Raw genomic sequence first — 15896 nt, forward strand, 5'->3', positions numbered from 1 at the left:
TACAAGTTGTGAGAAAGAACATCAGAAACAGACACAACAGTTGTGAGGACTATCCCGTGGTGCTCAGCAGGGAGGTACTACAACACACAGGCGCTAGAAGGTAGGCACTGATTTCCACCTGCAAAGGGAACTCTGGATGTGCCTTCGGACCGGCTGGTCTCAGCCAGCCCTGTTAGCAGTGCTCTGGATTGCGGACTCTGAAGCCTTCAGTAAAGAGGTAAAGAGACTGCAACCCTGTGTCCTCGTTATTCATCGCGACTTGCACCACACACCACCATCACACCTTTCATTGGATGCTCCTTAGCAGCGTCACGGACCGGGTCTAGCCACCGTGACAACCCCAGGACCGAGACAGAGAGGCCCGGTATTGAGTACCTCGCGACCCTGCGTCTGGGGGCGCTCCATAGGGACCTGTTCACACAGGAGGTGCAGGAAATGAAACAAGCAGAAAGGAATGAGGTATGAAGAAACAGGTTGGGACCTGTTCACACAGGAGATGTAGGTATGGAAACAAGCCAGAAGGAAAGGAGAATGAAGGAACAGGTTGGGACCTGTTCACACAGGAAGAGAACCACAAGGCTGCGGATAGGAATGGTTGAGCAGCAAGAGATAGTGTAGCAACAAAAGCTAAGCAGAGCAGAACCGCAAGGAGTACGGAGAGGAGCTGCAGCGAGAGGTTTCTGCAGCAAAGCAGAGCGGAGCCACAATGAATGTGGAGAGGAGCTGCAGCAAGGGATAACTGCAGCAGAAGCTAAGCAGAGTAGAAAGGAGCAGAACCGCAGGAGTGCGGAGCAGAGGTAAAGCCACAAAGGTACAGAGCAGGCAGAGCCGCAAGAGTGCGGAGTGTAAGCAGACTGAGAACACGAGGAAAGACACAACAGGGAAGGAAGCCACAGACAAGGAGACCGAGATAAGACTAAGTTCAGACAAGAAAATGGAATTAAGCCCCCGTCTCACTAAGCGAGATCGCTAGCGAGATCGCCGCTGAGTCACAAGTTTTGTGACGCAACAGCGACCTCAGTAGCGATCTCGCTATGTGTGACACGTAGCAGCGACCAGGCCCCTGCTGTGAGATCGCTGGTCGTGTCGGAATGGCCTGGACCTTTTTTTGATCGTTGAGGTCCCGCTGGGTAGCACACATCGCTGTTTGACACCTTACCAACGACCTCGTTGGCGACTCAGACACTGAATCGTCATAATAGCTCCCATGTGACATCGTTCTACAGGTCGCTGGTGAGATGTCAAACAGTGAGATCGCAGCTGCGATCGTTGGGAAGATCTCACTGTTTGACATCTTACCAGCGACCCATAGCGACGCAGCAACGATCCCTGACAGGTCGTATCGTTGTCGGGATCGCTTTAGCGTCGCTAAGTGAGACGGGGCCTTAAGACAAGAAACAAAGACACAGGGACCAGGATATTCTGCCTCCTGGAGGGCGGACAACAAGACCAAGGCAATAGCACAGAGAAAAGCCTCCAGTGAGGGAGTAACACAGAGCAAGGCCTGGCAAACTCATAAGCTAAACACTAACTGAGCTAACACATTGCACAGGCCCAGACCACTGGGTGGAGCTGAACTAAATACTGGAGGCCTCCTGGCAATTGGTCAGGAGCAGATTAGACAGATGCACCTGATTCCTATAAGAACCAGAGAGTTCAGGCGCCGCCCCCCTATACACACAGCTAGGAAGCATGCAGAAAGCAGAGACACAGAATATGGCGCTGGCAAGAAACAGAAACCGCAACATGACCTGGAGCAGTGGGTAAGATAGTGTGAGAGATGAGATGCCATGCCGTGATGCCAGCAGAGTTGTTACAGCCTGCCTGTCAGCGGAGCTTGGCACCCTATAATGTATGTTGCCTGCCTGTCAGCGGATGTTGGCACCCTATAATGCAGGGGTGGGCAATTAATTTTGCCATGGGGCCGCATGAGAAATTTGGATGGTTTTAGAGGGCCGGACTAATATAATTAACTCATTTTTACCCAATACTATTGTACATATGTGATTATTTTCTTGGTCAGAGCCGATTCAGGGAAAAAAATAAAAAATTGGGTTCGGACAGATCTTCAGATCACATTCGGCCATGCAGGTCAATGAGTCAGTGAAAAACATCAGACATGACACCTGAGTGTGGTCCCATTTCTATGAACTGACACAATGGAGAAGATGGAGACATTTCTGTCTCCACCTTTTCATTTGAGAGAATCGGAGCACACTATGATCACACTCTGATCAGGTTGTGATTTGCATAATTGACCCAATTTTCTTGGATGAGAAAACATACGTGACGGAGCCTCAGCGGAGCACTGATTGGTGGAGGAGAGCCATTTGACACGACGCAGAGTTCTGATACCAGATCTGATGGGATGACCATAGGTGAAGGATGAGTGAAACCAATGGAAAATGTCTCAATGACAGCCACTGTGGGAGACTGGCCGAGGTCAGATTGGATCCAGGGAATATAAATCAGAAGGACATATTTACGTCCAGTCATAAGAGGGCGACGGAGAATAAACATCCGTGAGATGTCAGCAGGAACAAGGACACTGCTACACGCCATTTACCTGCGCACCAAATATGTACTTTTCCTGCAAAGCAATGAATCACATCTGACCCCCAAATCCATTACTCAACACTGCAGTGGTCTTCAAACATGTCTAATGCACTACTACTCCCAGCACACCCCACACATGCTGAGAGGAGTAGTTGTCACCACAGGACACTGCATTCTATTCTAAAAAGAATGGACTCCCCGGCATGAGCCTACGAGGGGTGAGAAGCGTACCCCAGCGGAGGAGGGGACCACAAAGGACGGGATAGCAGCGCGGCGGGAGCAGGGGGCGCACAAGGAGCTCTGCACGTCCTGCTGCCACCATTGCAGGCGCCGACATCTGCTGCAGCGGGACCTGCACGGAATGTAGCCGCATGTGACATCGGCGCCCGGGGGAGGGGAGCCCGCACATAAGTCCTCTATTACCACACAGTGATGGCACCCGTACACCCCCCGCCCCACGTGTGAGCAGGAGCCTTACTGGAGCGGCTGCAGCGCAGCCTGGGCTACACAGACAGGACGCGGGCTCCTTCCCTTCACCCCATGCGATCCGCTGCTGCTGCCAGTACTACGGCTCCGGCTGCTGTGTCCTCCCCCGGAAGTGGAAGCTAAGCTCAGCCCCGCACTCATCCTCACACGCTGCAGCCTGGCGGGCACCATGCATGCCGGGCAGTGTCAGTGTGCCGCCTCCTCACACCCGCTAGCTGTGTGGTCACATGTGCTGCCTGCAGCCATCTGCACACAGTGTCCGAGCACAGACTGCTAACCATCCTCAGCTGGCCGAGCGGTGCCGGGGGCGGCTGTCAGAAGTGACAGCTAGCTGGCGGGCCGTTTAAAATCATCAGGCGGGCCGGATGTGGCCCGCAGGCCGCATCTTTCCCAGGTCTGCTATAATGTATGTTACCTGCCTGACAGCGGAGGTTAGCACCCTATAATATATGTTGCCTGCCTGTCAGCGGAGGTTGGCACCCTGTAATGTATGTTACCTGCCTGTCAGCGGAGGTTGGCACCCTATAATGTATGATAGTGGCGCCCCTGCTCCTCGACGGCTGTCCCTATTATCCCTATAACACCCTAACCAAACATAGGGAAAAAGGAGTATAGATGAAAAAAACAATTACTAAGGAAATCACTGAACAATATCCAAGATCGGTGAGCTGACAACTTAATCATCGAAAAAGATGACATCCGTAATATGTCTGTGTGATTATATCAGGGGCGAATTTTTTGAAAGTGGTCCCAGGGACACGAACATAAGTAGTGACCAGTACCACTAAAAACAATGGGTCTGACAATGGCATAGAAGGAGCTAATGGTAGCAATGAAAGATAATCAATAAAATTGATCAGTAGATGAGCTACCTCACCCTAGGAGTCGCCTCACAGGCTGTCCCCTGCCTGCCAGCAGAGGTTGGCACCCTATATAAACGACATGGCACCCCTGCTCAACATGAGCTGTCGCTAATTGCCCCATGGCAGCCCTGACATAAATGAAAAGCATATAAACATAAGGGTGAATGACCTCTGGGAGAGCAAAACATCCAACACCGCGGAGACACCATCACATGTTTCTCAACGCAGTGATCGAGAACACTGCCCCCATCCCTAATGGGAAATATGCAAACGCATGTAGAAAATCCCATTAGGGATGTGGATGGATACCATGTTTTGGCATAGGTGGTTTTCCTTTATTGGATGCTGCCCTTCCCGTGGTTGTTCCTTCCCGGTGAAAGACCTGGCTATTCATGGCTTGCGTTGAGAAACACGTGATGGTGTCTCCGCGGCTTTTCTACATGTGTTTGCATATTTCCCATTAGGGATGGGGGCAGTGTTCTGGATCACCGCGTTGAGAAACACGTGATGGTGTTGTCACAGGGAGACTAGGTGAGCAAGAGCTAATAACCCGGGCCCCTGCAATTTCCCTCAGACTAGGGAAATCCTGACTGACCCTCTACCTAGAGTTTACACTGATGGTGTGCATGTCTAGGCCTCGACCCTCGCCCGGTCTCCTGTTTCAACCCTAGGCTGAAACCTCCGCCCACCACCCAGTGAAGAGGTAATACTCCAATACCCACAGTTAGCACAGACAAGGATAAAGGAAAATATACACCACGCCGCAGTCACTCAGGAATACACTATAAATGTGCAGGGCAAAATAAATACAAATATAGGAAGGAGTAAATAAGACAAAGGAAAATACACCACCAGCAACGAATCTCCAACAACCAGCTCTCCACTCTGGACCGAGATAACAACGCACAAGACAGAAGCTATAATCGGCGACGCCCAATGATCCGGAGAACTATTTAAAGGCAATGGGCATGGCCCAGCTTCCAATCCAAGGATCAGGTAAATTAACCCTGGAACAGCTGGACAAAACCTAGCCGACGCCAATGAGCAAATAGTGGTCAAAAGCAGAATCACCGCTGTCTGTCGAACGACCTGGTCTGAACAGCGTCCGACATGACAGGTGTCTCCGCAGTGTTGGATGTTTTGATCTCCCCGAGGTCATTCACCCTTATGTTTATAGCCTTTTCACCAGGCACTGCTCCTAATAGCCAGTTTCCTACTCCACACTGATGAGGGGCAAATACCCCGAAACAGCTGTCTGTGGATGGATACCATATTTTGGCATAGGTGGTTTTCCTTTATTGGATGCTGCCCTTCCCGTGGTTGTTCCTTCCCGGTGAAAGACCTGGCTATTCATTGCTTGCGTTGAGAAACACGTGATGGTGTCTCCGCGGCTTTTTTACATAAATGAAAAGCAGTGACACATACATGTATAATGCCATATAGTCACAGGATTTTCCTAACAAGGTGAATAAGGTAAGAACTAGGCAGGTAGTACATATCAGTTAGTTCGATGATGATAAGATGCCGCTCCGCCTCTACGCGTTTCGCCTATTAGCTCATCAGGAGGCTTGATAGAGGTTTGTTGATATTAGTTGTATAGGTCTTTATTCCATGATAGCTGATAACAGAGGAGGTCTGGACTCTGCAGTTATGGGGTCAGCAGAGCATTGGTAACTTTTCTGCCCTCTGCTCCTCAGCACTCGGCCCCCCGCTCTATGACATTATGGGGTCTTCACTTTGTGGCTGAGTTGCAGTGTTTCCTTCCACTTTTCAATAATATCACTCACACGTGGTGGGGGGAGGATACAATGTCAGGAACGGCCTTTTTACCCCTGCGGCTTCTATAATACTACTGCTCTGGTATCGGTGAGCTTTGGCCATTCTGTCACATTAGTAAATGCACATAGCGTGTGGGTGGTCTGCAAGGAACTGGGGGAAATGGGGCCGGAGGTTATATACCGGAGGTGAGGGGGTTGGATGTTATGCACTGACATTCTATGTGTGAGACTTGTGCACCATACTGTTCTCCATATCATGTGTATATTTATGATTTCATGGTCAAGTGAAAGTCACGCAAAAGAGACATCATCTCTGAAGGTGTGAACCATGAAGAACTTGTGACAATTGTTAAAGAAATGGTTAATCTTCATCTTTTAAATATCAGAAAAATAGCAGAAAAACAAGTCTTGGACAATGTTATCATCTGAGTCTCATTTAGCACGATTTCCCGGATATTCTACATAGCAGTGGTCAATAATTCCCAGAAACTGTCAAGGGCGTCTGGTTGTTTTTCTCCAGATTCTGTTTTGTCCGAAAACAGCCAAAAATCTTGAATATTCAGCCAGAATCTCATAAAACCGCAGACATGTGCAAAGCCTCCCCGCATTCCTTCACCTAATTTATCTTGTATACTAGGATGTGTCTGACAACCCATTGCCAATTTATTATGTAACTCTACATTTCCTTTTGATCTTGGGCCTTTAAAAGCCCAGCCCTGAAAATAAAGACCAGAGACTACTTGGACAGACAACGAGCGTGTGTCTCTCTGATTATTGCTTCATCGCTTAGGTACCTATAAGACAGAACACCTGAGTAGGTTAGAAATCCCGTCTCTAACAACTTGGAGGCCCCAGCGAGATAATATAAATTCTCCTTCGACATTCATCTTAGACTGAACGATTGACTGCCTCACTCCTGAACAGAAAACCAGATCCCGGGTAAGTGAGTAGATTTATTACTCACACAGTTTTCTCTCCGGGAAAGGAGGCTTTCTAGAGTCAGTGTTTGTTGAATTCACTAATCAGTTTTTGTTTGATTCATTCATTTAATTTTACATCAGCACAAAAAATATCCCTGTTCCCCGTAGTGCCAGGCATCTTTACAGGAGCACAAATCAAAGACAGAAAACAAGCGGTAGGGTTGGTCATATTATCACCGAGCCGTCAGGATACGGCCTGTTATGTACTGGTAGATTATGTTTAATATGTGCATTTATTTTATTGCATTCTTTTCTGTCCGAGTAAGGTTTTATAGCTCCACAAACAAAATATTGTTTGCATTGTATTTTGCAGCACTGTCAAAAGCTGTGCTCTTATTTCATTGGTCTGGTGGTGAACAGTCTTCAAAAATGCACTCGCCTTTCACTTGATTTTCTGAAAAGGAAATTACTTCTTTCAAGGTATGTTTTATTGCACCATCATAACTTAAGGTGACATTACTGACTGCCACATTTATTGTAGATCCACTGCACCTTCACTAGTAAGTATTACTAGATGTTTTCCACTGTATATGAAGTTTGTGTGAGTTTTGCTGGTATGAGAGTGAAGAGGTTGTCCAACCCTGAAATCCAAATTTTTAATGTTTTTATCTTCATTTAAGCTTCACATGTCTACACATCACATCCACAGTGGTGATAGAGCTTCACATGTTTCCACATCACATCCATAGTGGTGATAGCGCTTCACATGTCCTCACATCACATCCACAGTGGTGATAGAGCTTCACATGTCCCCACATCACATCCACAGTGGTAATAGAGCTTCACATGTCCCCACATCACATCCACAGTGGTGATAGAGCTTCACATGTCTCCACATCACATCCACGGTGGTGATAGAGCTTCACATGTCCCCACATCACATCCACAGTGGTGATAGAGCTTCACATGTCTCCACATCACATCCACAGTGGTGATAGAGCTTCACATGTCCTCACATCACATCCACAGTGGTGATAGAGCTTCACCTGTCTCCACATCACATCCACAGTGGTAATAGAGCTTCACATGTCTCCACTAGGGTTGAGCGAAACGGATCGTTCATTTTCATAAGTCGCCGACTTTTGGTAAAGTCGGCGTCTCATGAAACCCGACCCGATCCCTGTGTGGGGTCGGCCATGCGGTACGCGATCTTGGCGCCAAAGTTGCGTTTCGTATGACGCGTTTAGCGCCACTTTTACAGCCAATGAAGGAGCATGGGCAGAGTGATGACATAGGGGTTAGGGCGTGCACGCCTATCATCATTTTATCGCTTGTGCGCAGCAGCGATTTGGAATGTGTAACACGAAAGTTTCAGTGCTGGGAGGTTGAGGGAGAGAGAGAGAGGGGGGGAGAGAGAGAGAGAGAGAGAGACCCCATTGACGTGCATAGGGTTTTGTGTTCCGAGAGAGAGGGAGACCCCATTGACGTGCATAGGGTTTTGTGTTCCGAGAGAGAGAGAGACCCCATTGACGTGCATAGGGTTTTGTGTTCCGGCTGATCCTCGACTTTGCGCAGTAATCGGCCGATTTCGCCCGACTCGACTTTTCCAACAGTCGGGTTTCGTGAAACATGACTCGACCCTAAAAAAACCCTAGTCTCAACATCACATCCACAGTGGTGATAGAGCTTCACATGTCCCCACATCACATCCACAGTGGTGATAGAGCTTCACATGTCCCCACATCACATCCACAGTGGTAATAGAGCTTCACATGTCCCCACATCACATCCACAGTGGTGATAGAGCTTCACATGTCCCCACATCACATCCACAGTGGTAATAGAGCTTCACATGTCCCCACATCACATCCACAGTGGTAATAGAGCTTCACATGTCCCCACATCACATCCACAGTGGTGATAGAGCTTCACATGTCCGCACATCACATCCACAGTGGTGATAGAGCTTCACATGTCCGCACATCACATCCACAGTGGTGATAGAGCTTCACATGTCCGCACATCACATCCACAGTGGTGATAGAGCTTCTCATGTCCCCACATCACATCCACAGTGATGGTAGAGCTTCACATGTCTCCACATCACATCCACAGTGGTGATGGAGCTTCACATGTCTCCACATCACATCCACAGTGGTGATGGAGCTTCACATGTCTCCACATCACATCCACAGTGGTGATAGAGCGTCATATGTTTTCACATCACATCCAAAGTGGTGATAGAGCTTCTCATGTCTCCACATCACATCCACAGTGGTGATAGAGCTTCACATCTCCCCACATCACATCCACAGTGGTGATAGAGCTTCACATGTCCCCACATCACATCCACAGTGGTAATAGAGCTTCACATGTCCCCACATCACATCCACAGTGGTGATAGAGCTTCACATGTCCGCACATCACATCCACAGTGGTGATAGAGCTTCACATGTCCGCACATCACATCCACAGTGGTGATAGAGCTTCACATGTCCGCACATCACATCCACAGTGGTGATAGAGCTTCTCATGTCCCCACATCACATCCACAGTGATGGTAGAGCTTCACATGTCTCCACATCACATCCACAGTGGTGATGGAGCTTCACATGTCTCCACATCACATCCACAGTGGTGATGGAGCTTCACATGTCTCCACATCACATCCACAGTGGTGATAGAGCGTCATATGTTTTCACATCACATCCAAAGTGGTGATAGAGCTTCTCATGTCTCCACATCACATCCACAGTGGTGATAGAGCTTCACATCTCCCCACATCACATCCACAATGGTGATAGAGCTTCACATGTCTCCACATCACATCCACAGCGGTGATAGAGCGTCACATGTCTCCACCTCACATCCACAGTGGTGATAGAGCTTCACATGTCCCCACATCACATCCACAGTGGTGATATAGCGTCACATGTTTTCGCATTACCCCTGACCTTCGAGTACTGTGAAGAGTCTATAGTGATGTGATGTGTGTGTACATATATACCTCATAATATGCCCCAGATGCTGCAGATCCTCAGTCTATAGTGATGTGGATGAGGTAGGGATGGATGGATGAGGGAGGGTGATATGGATTAGGGAGGGATGGATGAGGGAGGGTGATATGGATGAGAGAAGTATCGATGGATAGATGGATGCACACAGTACTTTATACTCGCCTATGTAGAATCCTTTTCCTTCGTCCAATCAGCTGAATTCTTCCCCTGTTGCCCACACTGTGAGCTTCACCGGAGCCTGGAGCTGGAGGGTCAGGCAGAGATGGGGGGCGGTTACCACTAGTCTCTGCCAGGCAGGAAAACTCTAGTCTGTGAGTGAGCAGCTCCTCCAGGGTCAGGAGACAGCTGCTCACCAGACTAGGTGTGGTATCTAGGTGTCACTCCGCCACTCCGCCCCCTGTTCGCCGACATACTTACCTGACCCGGCGCGCTCCTGCGGTGTGTGCGCGCCTTCCGGTCTCTTCTCCTCCAGTCTCGCCGCCGGTCCATGGCTCCCATCGGCTGCGCGTGCACACTCCTCTCTCCAACTCCTTCTGCGCACGTGCACTTCCTTCCTCTGCTCTGCAGATGCTCCGTTCCTCCTCTCTTTGACCCTGGAGTACCCTGACCCGGAAGTCCTTCTGCGTCTCTCCTATTTAAGGTATCTCCTTCCTCTGCTCCATGCCTGATTGTCATTTGTCCTCATTTGACCCAGGTCCCTCTGTACCTTGCTCTGTCCTTTGCGTTCGCCATACCTTGCTCTGTTCTGTGCGTCCGTCATACCCTGCCTGTCCTGTGTTTCCGCCATACCCTGCCTGTCCTGTGTTTCCGCCATACGCTGCCTGTCCTGTGTTTCCGCCATAACCTGCCTGTCTTGTGTTTCCGCCATACCCTGCCTGTCCTGTGTTTCCGCCATAACCTGCCTGTCTTGTGTTTCCGCCATACCCTGCCTGTCCTGTGTTCCCGCCATATCCAGTCTGTCCTGGGCGTCTGCCATATCCTGCCTATTCTTAGTCTCAGTCATTGCCAGTCAGTCCTGTGTCTCCGTTATAGCCACTTCTGCGTCTTTTCCGCTCCTATTTCCTGTCCCCGGGTATCGGCTTCTGCGGCAATAGTCTCCCTCGGACCTGCCCCTAACACTCCCTGTATTGGGGGTGGTCCACCAGGCCAGCTCACCCTTGGGAGGTTCGTTGTCGTGGTTCTGCGGGTTCACTTTAGGAGTTCCAAAAGAGCTGACAGTACAATCAGGCCATGGACCCCGCTGGTACCCCGACTCCTACCCAAAGTGACTACTGTTTCTCCGAGAGAATCAGTCTAGGATCATGTCCTTCTTAAAATCCATGGAGTCTCGTCTCTGCAGGCCTCCGACCCTGGGAGTGCTCCGCAGCTGGCAGGTCTCCAACAGGAACTTGCTCAGCAGCGTGACACTCAAACCCACATCCTTAATTTTATGGCATCCGTGAATGATCGCCTTCGTGTCCTCCAGTCTCCTGCTCCTGTTTCCTCACAGTCCTCGGTCCCTCACCCACCGCCTCGCCTGGCTAAACCACCTCGTTACAGAGGGGATCCTAAATTATGTAGGTGGTTCTGAATCAGTGCCAACTCCATTTCGAGTTGCTCCCTATGCAGTACCCTACTGATCGAGCAAAGGTGGCCTTTGTAATTTCCCACTTAGAGGGAGAGGCTTTATCTTGGGTAAATCCCATCTTGGAGCGAGGTGATCCTCTTGTCTCTCAATTATCCATCTTTTTAGATACTTTTCATAAAGTATTCGACGAACCGGGTCGTTTGGCCTCTACCACCGAGTCTCTTTTTAACCTTCATCAGGGTTCTCTGTCTGTGGGTCAATATGTCATTTGGTTTCACACACTTTCATCTGAGTTAGAATGGAGCAATGAGGCATTTGTGGTGAGGTCTCTCGTCTCAAATTAAGGATGAATTGGCGGGTCAGGATACTCCGACTACCTTGGAAGATCTAATATCTTTGGCAACCCGCATAGACTTACGTTTCCAAGAGCGTACCCGAGAATCCGCTAGGGAGAGGAGAGTTCCTCGTCTTCCTTCGGCTACTCTGTGTCCTTCCCGTCAGTCTCCTGTGACGACTTCTGCTGTTTCTGTCCCAGAGCCCATGCAGGTGGATCGTCTTAAACCGGCGGCACAGCGCTGGAAGGAGAGACTGGCTCAAGGTCTCTGTTTCTATTGTGGTACTGCGGCTCATCTTTTGCGTTCCTGTCCTTTGAGGCTGGGAAACGCCTTAACCTAGGACAGGTAAGAGAGGTCTCCCTAGGTATCCCTGAACCCTCTCAACCCCTCACTCTTTCAGTTCTTTTGCATCTGGGTAATAAGCGTTTTTCTGATTTTGCTTACATAGATTCCGGGGCGGCCGGGAATTTCATCCAACTCGAGGCAGTTAGGAGGTTGCGGATTCCGGTCAGATCCCTGGAGACTCCTCAACAGATTGCGTCGGTCGATGGTCAACCTCTGCGGGAGTCCGTTACCTTGGTTACAGAAGAGTTGGAACTCCAAATTGGAATCCTGCATCGGGAGAAGATCGTCTTCTATGTGCTGCCCTCCTTGTCCCATACTATTTTGCTTGGTCTTCCTTGGTTGAGGACTCACGAGCCTTGTCTTGACTGGCGGTCTGGTGAAATCCTGCGCTGGGAACTCTACTGTCAGAGTAACTGCCTGCTTCCTGTTCTGCCAAGAAAACCATCTCGTCCAAGTTCTGTGCCTGCTAATTTACTTTCCTCATACTTTGCTTCTTTCTTGTCGAAGACATCCAAGAAAGACGAGATCCTGCCTCCACATCGGCCATACGATTGCCCAGTCGATCTTGTACCTGGCTCCACTCCACCCCGGGGTCGTATCTATCCGTTGTCTCCAACTGAGACCCAGGCCATGACTGAATATGTCCAGGAAAATTTGGCTAAAGGCTATATTCGCAAGTCCTCCTCTCCTGCAGGTGCTGTTTTTTTCTTCGTAAAGAAGAAGAATGGATCCCTCCGTCCATGTATTGACTACCGAGGCCTCAACAATCTCACGATCAAAAACAAGTACCCTCTACCTCTTATTCCAGAGCTGTTCGATCGCCTTAGGGGAGCACGAATTTTCGCAAATTAGATCTTCGCGGAGCTTACAACCTAATCCTTATTCGTTCTGAAGACGAGTGGAAAACCGCCTTTAACACCCGAGACGGCCACTATGAGTATCTTGTAATGCCTTTCGGCCTGTGTAATGCTCCAGAGGTGTTCCAGGAGTTCGTGAATGATGTCTTTCGGGATCTACTCTACTCCTGCGTGGTGGTATATTTGGACGACATTCTTGGGTTTTCCTCGGATCTTGCTTCCCACAGGAGAGATGTCCGCCAAGTCCTATCTCGTCTTACACAGAATCATCTTTATGCCAAACTCGAGAAGTGTGTCTTTGAACAATCTTCGTTACCGTTTCTCGGCTATGTCATCTCTGACTCAGGCTTACGGATGGATCCGGATACACTGTGTTCCAAATTATTATGCAAATAATATTCCTCATATTTTCTCTAAATTACCTATCTGAATTGCAGTCATTGTTATTTTCCAGTCACCTACTATTCTAGTATAATTGCAATGTTTTGGAAAAAACTGCCTATGAAAACAGTATCTTTCTAAAAAAAATAAACACTCAAAATGCATGTTCCAAATTATTATGCACAGCAGAGTTTTCAACCTTTTTTTTTTTATTTTGAACAAAAAAAATGGTCAATTGTGAAGTTATAAGCATTATCAGCTTATTACAAAATGAAATCAAACAGTTTTCAAGTGAAAACTTTATTCTAGGTGATGTTACATTTGCACATAGGACCCCTTGTTGGAAAGAAGCTTCTGAACTCTCTCGTCCATTGAATTTGTCAGTTTTTGGATGGTTTCTGCTTCAATTGTTTTGCATGTGAACAGAATCCCCTCCCAGAGCTGTTGCTTAGATGTGAACTGCCTCCCGCCATCATAGACACTCCTTTTGATGATGCTCCAGAGGTTCTCAATGGGGTTGAGGCCAGGGGAAGATGGTGGCCACACCATAAGTTTGTCCTCTTTTATGCCCATAGCAGCCAGAGATGCAGATGTGTTTTTTGCAGCATGAGACGGTGCATTATCATGCATGAAAATGATCTTGCTGCGGAAAGCACGGTTCTTCCTCTTGAACCATAGCAGGAAGTGTTTTAAGAAACTCCACATAGATTATGGAGTTCATCTTTACCCCCTCAGGGATCATAAAGGGGCCGACAATCTCTCTCCCCATGATTCCAGCCCCAAACATTACTCCACCTCCTCCTTGTTGGCGCCTTAGCCGTGTTTTCATGGGGTGTCCATCAACCAGCCATCCTCCACTCCATCCATCTGGACCATCGAGCGTTGCACGGCACTCATCAGTGCACAAAACAGTTTGGAAGTCAGTCTTCATGTATCGTTTGGCCCACTGGAGCCGTTTCTGCTTGTGTGCAGTGGATAGAAGTGGTCGACAGGATGGCTTACGCACAGCTGCAAACCTCTGAAGGACCCTGCATCTTGTTGTTCTGGGGAAGTTGGAGGCACCAGCAGCTTCAAAAACTTGTCTGCTGCTATGACAAGGCATTCTTGCAGCTGCTCTTTTAACCTTATGCAATTGCATGTTGGAAAGAGTCCTCAATTTTTCCTTATTAGCACGCACACGTGTGTGCTGGGAATAAGCTACATACTTCTTGATTGTGCGATGATCACAATGAAGTGTCTTGGCAATGTTGATTGTAGTCATGCCTTGACCTAAATACTCCACAATTTGTTGCTTCTCAGCAGCCGACACATCCTTTTTCTTTCCCATTTTGGCAAAAAATGTAGGCTGCTTAATAATGTGGAACAGCCTTCTTAAGTAGTCTTGCCTTTATTTGGACACACCTGCCAAACTAATTTGCACAGGTATCCGCAATTGCTTTCAGTGATATAAAGAGCCCTGACACACATCACCATCAATGAGTTTACATGACAAACAAAAAAATTCTAACCTTATCACTCCTAAACTCTTTGTGCATAATAATTTGGAACACAGTGTAAAGTGTCTGCCGTTCTTAACTGGCCACGCCCTCAAGGGGTAAAGGCAATTCAACGCTTTCTCGGGTTCGCAATCTACTACCGTCAGTTTATTCCACATTTCTCTACTCTGGTCTCCTCAATTTCTACCTTGACTCGCAAAGGGTCTATTCCTCACATCTGGACTTCGGAAGCTGAAGAAGCATTTCGGTCTCTTAAGCAAGCCTTTGCTTCTGCTCCTGTACTTCATTGTCCTGAGGTCAACAAGCCTTTCATCCTTGAGGTAGATGCTTCTACCATTGGCGCTGGCGCAGTACTTTCCCAGAGATCATCTTCTGGACAATTGGCTACTTGTGGTTTCTTTTTCAAAATCTTCTCCGTCTCGGAGAGAAATTACGCCATTGGCAACAAAGAACTATTGGCCATCAAGTTGGCACTGGAGAAGTGGCGGTATTTGCTGGAGGGAGCTGTTCACCCTTTCCAGATCTATAATGACCGCAAGAATCTGGAATACATCCGTTCTGCGCAAAGACTAAATCCCCGACAGGCCATATGGTCGTTATTCTTTGCCCGCTTTGACTTTGAATTACATTTCCATCCTGGAAACAAAAACTTTAAACCTTATGCCTTGTCCAGATTTTTTCTTGCATCCGATGTAGAAGAAGAACTGTTGTGAATTCCGTTCTGGAGCTCCCTCCTGTGGTTGCTAATGGTATTTTTGTGAGTTCTGCCCTTGGGCTCCCTCTGGTGGTTTCGAGTGGAACTGCTGCTCCTTTGGGTAGCTGTGGCAGCTGCCTTCACTAATCGCCTTGCCTGGGTTTGTTATTTACACCTGCTCTGGGCTTTAGTTCATGCCAGCTGTCAATGTTCTTGGTTGGATTTGGTTCTCTCCTTGGATTTCTCATATGGCCTGTCCTTGTCAGCAAAAGATAAGTTTTTGCTAAGTTTTTGTTTGTCCATTTGCTTGGACTCTATTGCTCTGCAAATATGTCTCTTTTTGTCCAGCTTGTCACTATGTCATATTCAGGCTAGCTGGAAGCTCTGGGAAAGCAGATTTGCCCCTCCACACCGTGAGTCGGTGTGGAGTTCATTTTTGTAAACTCTGCGTGGATTTTGTAGTTTTTAATACTGACCGCACAGTATCCTTTTCTCTCTGTCTATCAAGTTTAGTATTGGCCTCCTTTGCTGAAATCTGATTTCATTTCTGTGTACGTAATTTCCCTCTTCACTCACAGCCAATATTTGTGGGGGGCTGTCT

General features: G+C 48.3%; 1 protein-coding gene across 6 annotated transcripts in view; it reads left to right on the forward strand.

The window, feature by feature from the left end:
* The window catches only part of DNAH8 (dynein axonemal heavy chain 8), a 411047-nt gene that overhangs the window by 177128 nt on the left and 218023 nt on the right, over positions 1-15896 (forward strand). For all 6 annotated transcript variants that reach the window (XM_077282008.1, XM_077282010.1, XM_077282011.1 and 3 more), the window contains one exon: positions 6977-7083. In XM_077282008.1, the coding sequence (XP_077138123.1) occupies positions 6977-7083 (107 nt within the window). The remainder of the gene's footprint in view (positions 1-6976; positions 7084-15896) is intronic.

This window comes from Ranitomeya variabilis, chromosome 2, assembly GCF_051348905.1.
Source record: "Ranitomeya variabilis isolate aRanVar5 chromosome 2, aRanVar5.hap1, whole genome shotgun sequence".
NCBI lineage: Eukaryota > Metazoa > Chordata > Amphibia > Anura > Dendrobatidae > Ranitomeya > Ranitomeya variabilis.